General features: G+C 34.9%; 1 protein-coding gene across 2 annotated transcripts in view; it reads right to left on the bottom strand.

The window, feature by feature from the left end:
- LOC150094209 (leucine-rich repeat serine/threonine-protein kinase 1-like) overlaps positions 1-17,965 on the bottom strand; it is an 803,235-nt gene that overhangs the window by 679,443 nt on the left and 105,827 nt on the right. For both annotated transcript variants that reach the window (XM_090412317.1, XM_090412318.1), the window contains exon 6: positions 5,028-5,063. In XM_090412317.1, coding sequence (XP_090268443.1) covers positions 5,028-5,063 — 36 coding nt within the window. The remainder of the gene's footprint in view (positions 1-5,027; positions 5,064-17,965) is intronic.

The raw sequence follows: 17,965 nt of genomic DNA, 5'->3' as shown, positions 1-17,965 counted from the left end.
CTATTACAACAGTTATTCAATTTAGTCAGGGAATCTTGCAGACTTAATTGTAGCGGATTTATTTAGAAGTATAACATTGTCCGCATAAAGCAAAGAGCTGACATTAACATCTCCAATTTTGATATCAAGTTTAATACCACTTTCCTTCATAATGTGATCCATATAGATAATGAATAACAGAGGGGATAATGTACATCCTTGTCTCACACCAGATTTAACATTAAACCATCTTCCTGTACTTCCTTCAATTCTAACTGCTGACTTACAACTCAAATAAACACTAGGTATTGCTTGATATAATGCCCCATTGACACATATAACTGTAGCGTATTGAATAGCTTCTCTCTCTTGGCACCTTGTCATATGCCTTTTCCAGATCGACAAAACTTAACTACAGATCTTTGTTATGATTTCTCAACTATTTGTCGTAAAGTGAAGATCTGATCCTGACAGCCTCTATTTGGCCTGAATCCAGCTTGTTCTTCACCAAGCTTTTCTTCCACAATTCTTCTCAACCATTTCTCGAGTATACTTGCATAAATCTCACCAGGAACACTCAGTAGGGAAATACCTCTGTAATTCTCACATTCAGTTTTATTTCCCTTTTTATATATATGGATACTAGGAGAGCTCTACTCCAATCATCGGGAATTCGTCCCTCTGTCCAGGCTTTCTGAACTATGTAGTGCAGCCACTGTAAGACTTTTATACCACCATACTTCAGCATTTCTGGTCGAATATCATCTACTCCTGTTGCCTTTCCACATTTCAAGCCTTTGATGGCTTTTTCTACTTAAAGTATGGATATGTATTCCTGACTGCATGCCTGGTCAGTGTTTTTTACCACTGTGCTGTCATCATTGCTTGTTTCATTTAGCACTTTTTCAAAGTAATTACTCCATACTTCAAGGATATCTTTTTCTCCCTTTTCATGTCACCTTTATCATCTCTAACTCCTTTTACAGCACTCTTTCCTCCATTCCTAAGCTAATTCTTCAACAACCTCCAGAATCTCTTACCACCTTCTTGATATTTATTTTCTATGTTCTTGCCAAAGTCCTCCCATGACTTTTGCTTAGCTAGTTTTACACAGTGTTTAGCTTTCTTACATTTGTCTCTGTCTCTAAGAGCAAAAGCTGACTTATTTGCCAGGAACTTTTGATATGCTTTCTTCTTTTCCTTCACTGCCTTTTTAACTTCCTGTGTCCACCAGGGAGTTCTGATTTTTTTATCCTTGCAGGCAACCTCACCACATGCCTCTCTGGAAGAATCAATCAATGTTTTCTTCAGCGTTTGCCACTGAATCTCCAAGGTTTGGTTCCTGTTCTCAAACTCTTTCATTTTTTTCTTCAATAATCTTTGTGTATCAATAATTTTAATCTACAGTTCACATCTGATAGCTGCTCAACTTTTATTCTCTTTAAAACTTTCTTACATGTTATTCTTTTCAATATGAAATTCAATTTTATCCTGCTCAAGACTAAATAGTGATCACTTCCAATTTCAAAACCTCTGTACATTGTGGTGTTCTGCAGCAAGGAGAAAACATCACTATCAACGATAACATAGTCAATGAGACTTTTTTTTATTCCATGCCTCTTCTGTCTATGTGAATTTGTGCACATTTTTATGTTGGAACATGGTGTTAGTAATAACCAATCCATGTCTTGAGCAGAAATCCAACAGTTATTTGCCATTATTATTAGCTTTGCTCTTTTCTCCATATTTTCCCAAAATATTTTTGCATTCGTTCAGTATCCAGGTAGACCCAACAGGGTGCACCATGAGAAGGTGAGGAATGGACCTTTGGTCAGAAGCCCTGGTTGGTTCTCCGCTTTCCTTTAAAGGCTGTGTAGAGGTCTCCTCTCAGTTATATAGCTTTGACCCTTAAGCACCCCCCCCCCTGCTAGAATACCTGCTCCAACACATTTTCATTCTCCACATATTTTATTATTTTACTTTTCCAAAATTATTTCAAGCACAGTTAAAATAGAGGTTACAAGGGAATCGTTAGACCTATTGTTTTGTATGGAATAGAAAATAGTGAATAATACACCAAGATGCAAAAGCCTGGCAGATCTTTGTAAATAAAATCCTTATATAATATAACCTATATAACTATATATATATATAACTCAGGTGAATGGAGAATAAGACATAATCATGAACTGTACCAACTCTATAAATCACGAATACTAACTGATGAAATCAGATCTTACAGGATAGCTTGGACAGATGGAAAGAATGGGTAAACTAGAAGAAGATATTAACATGTTTGTATTTTGAAGATGTTGATAGTCAAGTTTTTTTAAATGGATTAATGGAAAGTATATAGAATTAAGAATAATAATATCCTGGATAATGAATCTTTGTTCCTTATAAGCAATAAGAAATTCGATTTATTTTAACTTCTGATTTTGAATTTTTTTGCCAAACCACTTGGAATCAATGAGAACTTATACTGATTTATGTCTATAACATAGCCAATATAGTAATGTAACACAGTCAATATAGTCAAACCCACACTTAATAATAATAATATAAAAATATAATAATATATAAAATACTGTTCTCACATTTGTGATAGTGTATCAAAAATGATACTATCTAGAAGAGGGAAGTGCTTTATAGGTGACCTCTTTCTTCTCTTATATGGGTAATACTAACTCAAATCACTTTCTTCTAGAACATTCTATTTCTGACTTTTGCCTTTTCAACAATCATTTTAATAGGCATTGCCCATCTAAACTGATCACTATTTCTCTTTCACTAATGTACAAGCCCGTGTTGCTGGTCAAAACTGATACAGTTCAGCCACAAACTTACCAAACCAACTTCCTATCTTCCATTTTATTCCATCTATCTTTGGCCTTTAAAACAATATAACCTCCATAAGAGTATAACCTCCAGATGTTCAAGAAACACAAGAATAAGTAATCCTTTCTTTTAGGGTTACACGGTGATCAGCATTCATTTTAAAAATTTTATGGAATTTACAACCGTATTAAAAATTTTTTTTTATTATCCCAACATTTCGATCTTCACATTAAGATCATCATCTGGAGCGTACATAAGTATACAGAACAAGCTGAGTTACGTCATTAACTGTAAGCTAGAGAAACAATGATTTGATCACATGTTATTCTACTGGCATGACTTCTGGTGAAAGAAAATAATAAAAATAAAATAAAATAAAATAAAATAAAATAAAATAAAATAAAAAATAAATTTTTACATCAAGCTAAATTCTATTTTTACAATGACAGGAATAAACATTCTTTTAGATGGTTTTCTTTCAGAAACAATTGATGTCCTATTTTTAGTATTACAATTCTTATTTTTGATATACAATACTGGATTTTCTACAGTCCTGTTTATAGTTGTTCTTGGTGAGGAAGGTCGAATATATACCTTCCAAATGTTTGGGATTTTTAAACCATCGTTGTTGTTCAGATAGGGGTGGTTGCTGATAATCTCACAGGCTTCCTTGAATTTCCGTTCATACCATGTTCTAGTGTGATGTAGACAGCTGGTGGTTTTCCAGTCAATTCTGTGTAAAGTATTCAGGGCATGATCAGAAAGGCCAGCTTCACCATAATTATTATATTTAATGTGTCGTTTATGTTCTTTTTGTCTAATAGGAATAGTGCGTCCTGTTTCTCCTATATATGGTATGTTGCAAGTACAATAAATCCGGTATACTCCAGGGTGAGCTAGTGGAGGGAGTGGGTCTGATGAGTTGAGTAAGTTTTTTTAATTTTGCAGGAGATTTAAAGGTGGCTTTGAGGTTGTACTTTTGTAGTACTCTGTTTATTTTGTCTGATATTCCTTTAATGTAGGGAATGGTTATAGTTTTACTGTAGTCTGGTTTGTCTTTGTTTTTTTATTGTGGTTTTGTAGAGAATCTCTACAAAACCACAATAAAAAATGGAATATCAGACAAAATAAACAGAGTACTACAAAAGTACAACCTCAAAGCCACCTTTAAACCTCCTGCAAAATTAAAAAACTTACTCAATTCATCCAAAGACCCACTCCCTCCACTAGCTCACCCTGGAGTATACCGGATTTATTGTACTTGCAACATACCATATATAGGAGAAACAGGACACACTGTTCCTATTAGACAAAAAGAACATAAACGACACATTAAATATAATAATTATGGTGAAGCTGGCCTTTCTGATCATGCCCTGAATACCTTACACAGAATTGATTGGAAAACCACCAGCTGTCTACATCACACTAGAACATGGTATGAACGGAAATTCAAGGAAGCCTGTGAGATTATCAGCAACCACCCCAATCTGAACAACAATGATGGTTTAAAAATCCCAGACATTTGGAAGATATATATTCGACCTTCCTCACCAAGAACAACTATAAACAGGACTGTAGAAAATCCAGTATTGTAAATCAAAAATAAGAATTGTAATACTAAAAATAGGACACCAATTGTTTCTGAAAGTAAACCATCTAAAAGAATGTTTATTCCTGTCATTGTAAAAATAGAATTTAGCTTGATGTAAACATTTATTTTTTATTTTATTTTATTTTATTTTATTTTTTTATTTTTTTCACCAGAAGTCACGCCAGTAGAATAACGTGATCAAATCATTGTTTCTCTAGCTTACAGTTAATGACGTAACTCAGCTTGTTCTGTATACTTATGTACGCTCCAGATGATGATCTTGATGTGAAGATCGAAATGTCGGGATAATAAAAAAAGTTTTTTAACACCGTTGTAAATTCCATAAAATTTTTTAAATGAACAAGAATAAGTCTTTCTCCTTAACTGTCCACACACACATAGTACTGTTGTGTTATAAGGTTTGTGACGTTTCATGTAAATAAAACTGCAAATAAAATAATAATAATATACTACAGAATGAAAAATAATTAGGTTAAATTTCTTAATTACTTTTTTTTATGGCATAAGTGAATGTGATTGTATTTTCTGCAACAAGAAATCACCTTTAGATCAATTTGACACACATATCAGAAATATATTTGGATTTGTAGCTTACCTAGATATAATCTTTTGCATTCTTGCTCAGCTTCACCTAAAATCAGTGATAACACTAAATTGTAATCATATGATTATTAGTAACACAAAAATCAATGTTTTTACATTTAAAGTAATATATATTATTTATTAAAATAAAAAATAAATAAAAATATATTCTAACAAAATAATGATAATTTCTGCACATTATATAAAAACATGACAAACGAAAAATTCAGTTCCTGTCTGTTTTTTATGAACTATCTAAAATACACCTCTTTATCCATTAGACTAATATTATAGTATAAATACTTTGGACCTGCAATGTTTCTAGGGAAATATTTTTCTTCTACACTTTAGTTGTCACAAGACTGTATTCGCTATAGATATCTTTGACATATTGTATACATGTTTGATATACATGTATACTTGACGTATAATATTTATGGTACAATATGATGTTGTTGTCTTGTCCTTTGAAGAGTCTTAGATGTTTCCGTGCGCTCCTCGTACTGCTTTGGCTATGTCTGTGATTTTGTTTGTATAGAGCTGTTGTTCAGGATTAGGATCTATTTCTTGCAAGGCTGCTGTAATTGCTGGACAGGTAAAGATGTGAGTGGGTGTCAGTTCCGTATTGGGGCAGTTGTTGCAGTTTCTATATGTTCTCGTATCATCTGTATTGATCTTCATTCCTCTATAATGTCCTGTTCGTAGTCTTGCTATCGTAGTGGAGGTCCTTCTGTCAGCATTGATCTCGGGAATTTGATGTTGTATCACTGATTTCAATGGAATTAGTTTAGCTTTTGCTAGTGCATTGGCATCAGCAAGAGTTATCATATGAGTTTCTTGGTTGAGTTCTCTGGCCTCTTTTGCTAATTTATCAGCTGCTTCGTTGTGATCAATGCCTACATGAGCAGGAATCCATTGTAGAATGCAACTTTTACCTAAACACTTTAGATGATTTAAGAGTTTATGGATGTCTTGTGTGAGCTTGGTATTGCCATTTTTGATTGCCTCCATAGCTGATCTTGAGTCACTGTAAATTATAATTCCTTCAGATTGTTGAGATGATGATAGATTTAAGTAGGCTTCTAGTGCTTTAATTATTGCGTAGAGTTCGCTGGTAAAATTGGAAGCGATTCTCCCAGATCCAACTTTTATTGAAAGTTTTTCACCTTTCGGGAGTAGAAGGAGAACACCAGCGCCTCCATTAATCATATTGGTGTCTGATGATCCATCGGTATAACAAATAACCTGTTTGGAGGATGAAAGAAGGTTGATGGTATTTAGGCCTTTTTCTTTAAGCATTTCTTTTGGTTCTTTTTTTGTACAGAGTTTGGTAAGGTTTAGATTTATGAAGGTATTTGAAGGTAAAGGACTGGAAAATAGAGGTTCTTTGTTTATGTGGACATTTAGCTGATCAAGACCTATTTCTTTCCTGATAGTGTCATCATATTGTAAAGTCGATGATCTGTGAAGTCTGCAAATTTGGTTCCAATGTTCATAGGTTTTTAGGGAGACATGATCACTTTGGTAGCTTCTGATATTATTTATGAATTTTATGGTGGCAAATTTTCGTCTGTCCTCCAGCAGGTCAAGCCCACATTCCTGTTGGGCTCTGATGTTGTTAGTGGATGAGACTGCACCAATGATAATCTTGGATGCTTTTGCTTGTATTTTGTCTAGGTTTTTCTTTACCGATGAAGCCGAAGGTGACCAGATAGGTGCTGCATATTCCATTATTGGCCTTATTAGTGTAGTGTAAGTAGTTTTGAGGATTTTTGGCTTTGCACCCCAATTTGTTCCACAAAGCCTTTTCAGTATATTTAATTTTTTTAGAGCTCTGTTGGAAGTGTTAGAGATGTGTTGTGCAAAACGTAATTCCTGATCAAGCGTAATACCAAGGTATTTTGGATTTGTGACTTTTTCAATTAGCTTGTTATTGATCATGACTTTGGGATTGTAGGAATGTCTATTTTTCCTGTCTGTACTAAATGTACTTAGTTTTGTTTTGTCTGGGTTGATTTTAAGTTTGAGTTCGTTTGACCATTTTTCTAATCCTCTCATGGATTTGTTTAGAATTTCCTCTGATTCTTTGATTTTAGCACTAGTGTGCCAGATGGCTATATCATCTGCATAGCAAGTTACTTTTGTGTCTTCTGTAAGGTAGGGATGAATATTATTGACATATAGAAGGAATAGTAAGGGACTGAGTACTGAGCCCTGGGGAACACCAGCCCAGGTTCTCCGCTCTTTTGATATTGCTGTATTGATTCTGACTTTGATCTTTCTTCCTCTGATGAAATCAGCAATCCAGATTAAAGCGTTTCCTCTAATTCCAATATCATGTATTGTTTGTATTAATTTTTTGATCCAAACACGATCAAAAGCAGCAGTCATATCAAGGAATATGGCAGTTGTCTTTTTTGTTGGTTTTTCCTGAAATGAGTCTATTATTGTTTGGCAGAAATGGAATAATTGATCTGTTGTCGAATGACGAGTTCTATAAGCAGTTTGGTAGTAGTTGATTTTCTTATTTTTTGTCAGCCAGTGCATAAGCCTGGAGTGTATGATTCTTTCAGTAATTTTACAAAGTATGCTAGTTAATGCGATAGGTCTGTAACTTTGACATTCTGCAGCATTTTTGTCAGGTTTCAGGATGGGTACAATAACTGATTTTTTCCATTCTTTTGGAAGTTTGCCCGTTCGCCAAGAGGTATTGAGAATGTCCAGAAGTTGTTCTTTGGCATTTTTGCCAAGGTGTTTGACCATATGACCAAAGATAAGATCATTACCAGGGGATTTATTAGGTGCAGTTTTCTCGATTGATGAATTTAGTTCACTTAGTGTAAATTCTTCGGAGAAGATGTCATTAGTTTGGTATGTTCTTGCTTGTTTTAGCATTTGACTTGTGAGTTTATTGAGGGGCTTGTCCTCTCTGTTATACTGAAGTTTGGAGTTGTTTGAATAGGTTTTTGCCAGTGTGTTTGCAATTTCTTGATCTGTAATAGCTTGTTTGCCAGCATTTATGATGAAGTTTGTTTTCTGTTGGTTCTCTTTTTTGATATTGTCTAGGATTCTAATAATATTCCAGTGTTGGCTGTCTTTTCTTGGATCCAGGTTACTGCAAAGTTCCGCCCATTTCTCTTGTTTGCACTTCCAAATTTCCTGCTCTATTTTGTGTGTTATGTCCATTAATTTCTTTCTGTAATCATCAGTTTTATTAATTCTGAATTGTTCATTGATATTGTCTCTTTCTGTAATCATTGAATCAATATTGTGATCTTTCCAGTATGGTATCCAGGTGTTTTTCCGCTGGCCTCTTGGTATTGTTGCTTTGGCAGTTTTGCTGATGTGTGAAGTAAGGATTTGTAATTTTCTGTCGAGGTTTCCAGAGACAGGTTCATCTTGACAGAGGCTCTCCAAGGTTTGAGTAAACCTTGTCCAGTCAGCTTTTCTGAAGTTCCACGTCCCGGTACAATATGATACTTATGATATAATGTTCATATAAATAAAGGGTCTTTGAAAATTATCTTTACAACTTTGATGCTAAATGAAATATTTCTGAAATACACAAAATTACCAATCAAGATGAAATTTAGATAAAGAAAACTAACATGTTTTTAAAGTAACAAAGTTACAAACATTCAACATGAGCACCATTAGTGATTTGCAAAACATTCAACCAATAATCCAAATCCTGCCATGTATGCTGCAACATATCCGCATCTATGCTTTCGATAGCAGCTGTGATTCTTGTCTTCAGATCTTCAATATCTGTCACCTGAGTGTTCAATACACAATCTTTGATGAATCCCCCAAAGAAAGAAATTAGGATGTGATGTCAGTTGATCTAGGCAGCCAATGCATGGCATCTCCACAGCCAATCCACCTGTTTGGGAATGTCATATTCAGAGAGTCATGGACAATTAAGGCCCAACGTGGCAGTTTGCCATTTTGATGACAAACTATATGTGGTCACAGGTCTTCCAATTGTGGATAAACAAAGTGTTGAAGGATCTATAGGTGGGGTGCTGGAGGTCACTGTTGGTTTAGTGAAGAAAAAGGCCCCAATCACATGGTCATGTAACAGACCACACCACACCACACATTAATTTTTGGACTGTTTCTAATATTCTCTGCTGTTCAATATGGATTTTCTGAGCACAGATGCACACATTGTGTTTGTCAATCTTCCCTGAAACATGAAAAGTTGCCTTATCAGAAAACATGATCCCTGCCAAGTAGTGTCATTGAGGTTGTAAGGAGCAACTTCAAGCATTTTCACAAGATATCATGCACTGCAAGGAGACAATTGTAAATCACATGATGCAATTTGTGTTGACTTACATAGGCTCTGAAGGTGATACATGGTTGGAGGTCACTGTTGATTCAATGAAGAAAAAGGTCCAATTGCATGGTCATGTAAGAGCAAAGGCATCATGAATACACCTGACATTTTCTTCAGATTCAAGGCTACCCTGCTTCTTTCTTGTGTTCCACACTTCCAGTTTTCATAAACTTTTTATATCAAGCTCATATGGTTGATCTTGATAGGTGTGATCTATTGTAATGTGTTCTAAACCTTCATCGGAATCTGAGTATCAGATTTCATTTGAATAAACCACTTGATGCGTGATTTCTCCTGCAGATTCGTTGTGACTGAAGAGAGGAATGAAGATATGAAAAAAAAAAAAAAAATTAGAAACTTGTCAAAACTTGGTGTTTGGAAAAACTTAATGAGCTTTTCTGTCAAGATAATTTTCAGATACCCTTCAGATCGTCAATGTCTGCCACCTGAGTGTTGAATACACAATTTGTATATATAATAAATAACACATTAAAAATACATGCTATCTAGTAGTCTATACAGGATCAACCTCAGAACAAATCAGAAAAATCTATCAGTCAAGTAACATGAGCATAGTGGCAGAAGTGGTAACAGGATATTAGTAATAGGAGACTCATCATGGATCTCCTATGATAAGTCTCCAGACTCTATGGAGATAACATATAATAATAATAATAATAATAATAATAATAATAATAATAATAATAATAATAATAATAATAACAATATTATCCTATTATCCTTTTAGCAAAAATATATGGATACCCTGATTTTTTTTTCCATACTTTTCACAATATGGTTTTTATACAACTACAATACTGGAAATGGAGCACAGCTACAAGTTAACCCCATTTTAGTGAAGATTATCATGGGCTGCCTATCAGTCAGTTTTTTTTTTTATGACTAATACAATTAGAGAAACCAAGAACAACTGCAGCTGACAACATTAAAAGTAAATGTTATTAAGGTGATTCCCAATCAGGAGTTTAGGGCTTCCACAGATGTACAAATTTGAACTAGAACATTGTATAGTAATTACTGTAACTTTGTTTTCCATGGAAGAATGCTACAGTGAACCAAATATCCAAAACAATTCTTAAACTTTACCTTTGAAGTGCACAGCTCACTGTGAATAGACAGTAAACCAGCAGAAAGTTAGGCTGTAAAGTGATGAATCACAATACAAACTCTCATACACACAAACTTTGGTAGGGGCTACAAGAAGAACATTGTTTACCAAAGTATATTATCTCATTTCTTAAGCATGCACAATAGTGTTATGATATGGAGAAGTATCTCTACATCATAACACTCCATGGAAAAATGAACAGCAAACATTTATATTAAAATTTTGGTCATTGATATAGCCCCTGCCTGATAATGCAAGTGCTATATCAATGATCTGAGGAAACAAGAAAATGAACTACAAGTATACAGCACCAATCGGAACACCAGCAAGAAGCCTCTGCCATTTTAGTTGACTTTCCAAAAGGGGAAAATGAGCCAAAATACCTGTGTCTTTAATCAACACTCAGGAAAAGTTTACCTAAGAAAATAGCACTATGCTTGACGTTTGTGAATATAAAGAACCTCTGAAACACAGTATAACTTTTGCAACACAGCATGTATCCTTTTTCACTGTTTAATCTAGCAAAAGGAAATTTGAAGCAAAATAATTTATGAACCACTTAGGTGTACAGCATTTACACTCAGGTGTAAATGCTGCGCGCGCGCGCGCACGCACACGCACACACACACACACACAAATTGGATCCTTTTTAATATACTACTACTGAAAAATTTTTCATGAAACTTCTCATTTATTACTGGTAAATATAATGGCAAGCTTATCGTGTTTAGGAGCAGTCATTCTTTGTCAAACTAGCTGGTTTGAATACTTTTAATGTACAGTACTTGTACAGTACATTAAAACGTCCCAGGGTACGTTTTACTGGGACATTATACTATATATTATTATTATTACAGGTATCTCCATGGAGTCAGTAGACTCATCGCAGGAGACCCAAACTATCAAAACAATATCTATCATATCTCTTCTTGAATTCATTTATAGACAAACGTTTACAGGCAATGTCTGTAAATTGCCTGACTCAGGCAATTTACAGACATTGCCTAAGTCAGGCAATGCATTCCACTCATTCACTATCTTCCAGGCAAAAAACCTCATTCTCACACCCTTGTTAACTACACTTTTCCTTAATTTCCAGGGATGACCTCTTGTCCTTCCATCAGTATCACACAGTTGAAATATTTCCCATGCATCAATTTTATAAAAACCTTTTAGTAATTTAAATGTTTCTATCATATTTCCTCTTCTCTGCCTATCAACCAAACATCTGCAATCCACAAGCTCTCAATCTATCAATGTAGGGAGCATTTTTTACATCACTCACCAACCTAGTCACTTTCCTCTGAACCCTTTCCACAATCTCCTCATCTCCAAGGAATCCAGGTGACCAGACTTGAGCACAGTAATCCAAATGTGGAAGTATCAGCGCTTTATAAAGGGAAATAATAACCTCTTTATCTCTGGATGTTAGTGTGTTCCTCAATAACCAACAATCTTGGACACCTTAGCAATGTATTCCCCCTGAACTTCATCTCCCTATCCACCAATAGCCCTAAGTCCCTAGCCTCATCAATTTCTTGGAGTACTGTTTTCCATCAATGTAATACACAACTGGTAATCTTTTAATCCCAAAATGCATAACTTTACACTTTTCCATATTGAACTGACATCCATTACCTTTTGCCCATTTTGCCAGCTTATTAAATCATCATGCAAACTCTCAACATCCGCTTGAATCTTTATTGCACTACCCAACTTTGCATTATCAGCAAACAGTGGCTTGAATATCTCTCTTCAAGCCATTTCCTATATCATTTATGTACAAATTAAACAACAATGGCCCAAGCACAGAGCCCTCAGGCACACCACTGGTCACTTGCCTCATCCTAGACCAGTGATGGCAAACCTTTTTACCCAGGTGTGTCAAACATCTTTTTTTTTTAAATATTGACGTTGTTGTAACTACTTAATCATAGATTAAGTAGTTACATTTTTAATGCATACATGTATTATAAATGTAACTACTTAATCATAGATGGTGACTTATACATATCATATTAGGCTATTTATTTAATAGGACATTGATATACAATGAATCTATGAATTCATATTATACAATTATTTAATAAACTGAAATTACTGAAATTAGTTTTTTCATCAGAATACCAATATTTTTCAACATCCAAGGTGTGTCACCTGAAACCCTCAAGTGTGTCAGTGCTGACACGCGTGTCATAGGTTCGCCATCACTGTCCTAGACTCTGCTCCTCCGTACACCACTTTCTAGTATCTCTTCCTGAGCCATTCTCTTATCCATATCACCAGTTTAGTATCCATCCCCATCTGCTCCAATTTGCGCAACAGTATTCTGTTGTGTCCTATTTTCTTATCAATATATGTATTCTACAATAAGTCTTTCCTAGGGTGTCACGTGGTACTACTGAAACACAAAGGAATTGCCTCAGGATTGAGCCAAATCCGAGGTGTCAAAGTTTTGAAATCTTGCCTCTCTTAAAGCTCTAGGAAAATTTATATTTTTAAGCTGCACCACCTAGAACCATTAGATTAAGAAAAGGAAATCTTAATCAAGAAGCGAATTTTCAGATGTACACTAATGTCCATTGGTTTGCAATTGTGACCTAAACTACAACCTATTTCCTCCTACTTAGATTCGTACTTTTTGTGAGTGGTGGATCGGATTCTAAACTCAGTCAATTGGATTTAAAGATAGCAAAAGTTTATTAAACATATTAATTATCATACAATACAAAGAACATTCAATCAGGATCAATTCAATGCTAAACAAACTAATTCTCATGCATCCCCAGTAAATAAGATTATCAAAGAAACATTTCCTTTATAAGATTAAGAACATAGTAATCTTAGACACCAATATTAACATGAATTTTCAAGAGGTAATTTAATACACAAATTAGATCATCTTAATATTCAATTAAGACATAAATATTAACTCAACACACTCAACAGATATCTCACTTTCTTCTAACTAATATCAATGCGCTACAGTCCTGTCTTATTTTAATCAAAGTCCTTGATTCTCAGCTTACAGTTAATTTCTTATCCTTATACATAATACTAGACAAAGAACTTTGAACTTTACCGTACACATGGTCTTCTTATACATGTTCCTCATACGGTTTCCTTTCAGTCAGTGTCTTGGCATGGATTTCTCTGGTCATTGGTAGGTCCACACGTTTCTATCATATCAAGCCTATTCCAGGGACTCAGTTGGCGTCTAGCGATTCTGATTCTGTGAGGTTCCTTACCAAGACACTGAGCTTTATCCATGGATTGCCTGTCTTCAGTATAGATATATTTTCTTCCATCATATGGTTTAGGGTACGTAACCTTTTTAACTGATACGCAGCATTTCCGACTGTCACCTACGGGAGTCCAAGCAGAGCTCCCTGCTGACCCTTCGTCTGGACGTTCTGGAAGAAAGACGCTCACCACTGCAAAAACCCAAAGAAGCCTAAGAGCCTCGTGGGGGGGGGTCCCTAACCCTTTTATACCATCTCCCTACCAGCACTCTCTGTAACCTTCGTTGTTCACCCGTCACGTAGAATTCTCCCCATGTGGATCCCGCTTTGTAGCGTTTAATTCTGTTTTGACCGCTTACCACTCCACGTGCCATGTGCAATTGATACCGCCTGGGGCAATCTTTTATTCCGTTGGCATGCTCTTGTACTTTGACCTTTTGTTCACATTAACTTACATGTAAGTCTTAAAACAATTCATTGTATTATTATTTTTAAAATTATTATATATTTACAAAGTATCACTGACATTAGACAAATTAGTAAGAATTCTTTCATTTAATTATTCACAATTTCCATTCTTTGTAATAATGTATTTTATATCTGTCCAGATACATAGAACACATACTTGGATGCAAGTATATTCTTTTCAGGGTTTTGCTTGTTAAATGATGATAAATGACATTCTTAAGAGTTTCAATTAACCAAAATTTAACAATTCCATGGGGTATCCTGTCAAAAGCCTTAGCAAAATCCAGAAGTACAACTGTGTAACCATTTCCTTTGTCCAACTCAGATGTCATTCTATTATAAGAAGTTAATAAATTGTTAAGGCAGGATCGACTTTTAATAAAACCATGTTGGTCCCTATAGAGTATCATATTCTGATCCACTCATTTTTGAATTCTGTCTTGAACCAACTTTTCCAATACTTTTACCACCACTCCCAAGATGGTGATTGGTCTGTAATTAACTACTACTACATATACAGTAATTCCTCGATTAATGTGCCCCCGATTGGTGCATTTTCGATTAGTGCATCATTTTTTTCGATACCCAAATTTGATTAGTGCACCTATACCAGATTTTAAAAGTTTTCGATCTATACATTTTTTATGGCTAACTATTTTAAAAAATCCCTCACCAGGATGAAATAATTTAGTTACCAATTTGAAACATTTTACAAAGTTATTTTTTAATGGCATACTATACTATTTCCATGTACACTATGTTCCAAATTTATGTCGTCTGCTTTACATACCATTTGGCTGATCATATCTTGTGCAATTGTTTTCCTTATTTTTTTATTTTAAATTATTTTCCTAACCTTTAATCATGAGTAAAGCAATTAGTGAGAAAAAAATAGAAGTGTGAAAATGATTTGAAAAGTAATCTGATTGGAAGAAAAACTTGAAATAATAAAGAAAAATGAACAAGGCTAGTCCAGAGCAAAGATAGGACAGGAACACAAAAATGGCTGAATCAACTGTTGAATACAAAGAGAAAAGTAAGGCTGCTTCAAGTTTATCATGCATGCACTTGAAATCAAAGTATTATAATGACTGAATTAGAGAGACTTCTTTTTACATGGATCGAAGATTGTAACCAAACTGATCCCGCTGAACACTGGCCTTATTAAATTGAAAGCATTGTCTCTTTGTAACCAGGAAAGAAAGGGCTATCAATGATAGAAAAGAAGAATTCTAAGTTAGTGCTGGGTGATTTGAGCATTTCAAAAAGTGAAATAGCCTACATAATGTTCTAATCACAGGTGAAGCTGCAAGTACAGATAAGGAGATATCCAGAGAAAATTGTGCAAGAAGGGGACTATTGTGATCAACAAATATTTGATGTCGATGAAACCGACCTTTTTTTGGAAGTGAATGCCTTCCTAGACTTTTCTAGTCAAATCAGAGAAATCTCAGCCTGGTTATAAAGTCGCAAAGTCGAATGAAATTACTGCTAGCAATATGTGAGCCATTTGGTAGCACATTCTTCTACATTGTGCAAATGATTTTAGAGGCTTCTCAAAAGAATCTAAGTTAATTAAATCTCATTCTGAGAAGTTGAGGGATTCCAATCTGCTAAATTTAGATGAACAGCGGGAAGATCCTGAAGAATATGAAGAAAATTTAATCACTAACAAGCATAAAGAGGTTTCACAGAAACAATTTGAAAATAGTTTTCGTACAATTGAAGTTTTTAAGCACCAATGCTTAAAACTGATCTTGGTGAAGAGAGAACCAGTAAAATTTGCAGAAGAGGCAATAGGGCCATACCGTCAGTTGTATGAAAAAAAGAAACAGAATGCCCAGCAAACTATGTTAGCTCAATTCTTTGTTAAGAAGCAAAATAAGCTCAATTCTTTGTTAAGAAGCAGAATAATAAATTTATATTCTAAATATGTTTTATTGTCTTTCAGCTTCATGGTTTCCTTTAACTAGGCCCTGAGACATACCTTAATTCTTTTATAAAAAAAAATTAAGGGTCAAAAAAGAAATCTGAGGAACAAATTATACATTTTCCCATAGGTTATATCGATTAGTGCGTTTTCGATTAATGTGCCTGTTTTAAAGAACACATTAGGCGCATTAATCGAGGGATTGCTGTATATATACATACATATATATAATGTGCCTGTTTTAAAGAACACATTAGGTGCATTAATCGAGGGATTGCTGTATATATACATACATATATATACACATTTATTTTTTTTTATAGGGAACCCATCCACAAGAGGTTGGTAGGTTGGTCAACTTAGGTCACTTATTGAAGGTGAGATGGATACATTCTGTGATCTTCTATTGTCATTCACTAACAATTTATGGTAAAAATGGTAAATAGAATTGTGTTGAAGCAGTAGGCAAATAAAATAATAAGCGTATTTTAAAAATTCAGAAAGAACAAGAACAATCATGTAAAGGAATAAATAAAGTATGAATTAAAACCTGGAACAATAAACTGTAAATTATTGTTCTAGGTCTTAATTTATACTTTATGTATTCCTTTATACCAATCGTCCACATTTCTTTCTGAATTTTTTAAACATTATTATTATTATCTGAAACCTCCAAGGAGTCAAGGACTCATTGAGAGAGGCTATAAATCACCCAAACCAGCTGTCATAACTTCCCTTAAATTCATTCACACTAGATGTCTAGTCTTAGACATCTAGTGTGAATGAATGAATGTGGTAGACTAGTCTTCTGACAAAAAGAAATGCGAAAAATTCTTAACAACCCGAACACAAACAAGGCATCTGGTCCTGATGCTATCCCACCTATTGTGTTAAAAAATTGAGTCTCAGAACTAACACCTATCTCCACTGGCATCTACCCTACAATGAGGAAGCAGGTCCACATCAAGCCCTTCCCAAAGAAAGGTGATAAAAGTCAACCAATGAATTACTGTCCAACTGCTCTTACTTTTGTTCTCTTCAAAATCATGGAGAAGGTCATCAACGATCAACTCTTGTACCACCTAGAGTCATACCAACTAATCAGTTACTAACAGTATGGATTCAGCCACTTGCAATCTACAGCTGATCTTCTTGCTTTCACCATCCACCTCTGGACTCAAGCCATTGAGAAATTTGGAGAAACTCATGTGGTTGCCCTCGACATTTCAAAGGCATATGATTCAGGTTTGGCACAGCAGCCTACTTAACAACCTGCATCCAATGATCTGCATTCCTCACTCTGCAACTGGATCACCAACTTTTTCACTGGTAGCTCACTACATGTTATGTTGGATGATTTACTCTACTCAGATTTCCCCACCAACACAGTAGTACCCCAGGGTCCTGTTCTTTCACCCACTCTCTTCATCTTGAATATAACTGACGTGCTCTCCTCTCACAGACTTCAAATCCTAGCCATAGCTTTGCTGATGACAGTACACTCCATTCCTCCTTTTCATTTGACAAACCTTGTAGAGCTCACGTATCAGAATCCTGAAGATGTATCATGACCACTGACCTGAACTCAGATCCCCCCAGCTATATTTCAATTTGGTATCGATAACCTTGTAAACGTCAATGCCACCAAAATTCAGTTCCTGTCTGATCTCTCGCAAGAACAAGCACACATTCCCCCCCACTCTTATTTTCAGTAATTGTGAGATATCAAAATACTATCATATTTCTCTACTTGGACTGACCTGCACCTCCGATCCTTCCTGGCATAATCACATTTCAATTACAGCTTCTGCAACTGCCAAAAAACTTGGTGTATTTTTTG

Source organism: Typopeltis vanoorti, chromosome 22 (genome assembly GCF_054136105.1).
Source record: "Typopeltis vanoorti isolate ZY-2024b chromosome 22, IOZ_Tvanoo_1.0, whole genome shotgun sequence".
Classification (NCBI taxonomy): domain Eukaryota; kingdom Metazoa; phylum Arthropoda; class Arachnida; order Uropygi; family Thelyphonidae; genus Typopeltis; species Typopeltis vanoorti.
The sequence above is the reverse complement of the archived record's forward strand: the minus strand, read 5'-3'. Positions and strand labels throughout refer to the sequence as shown.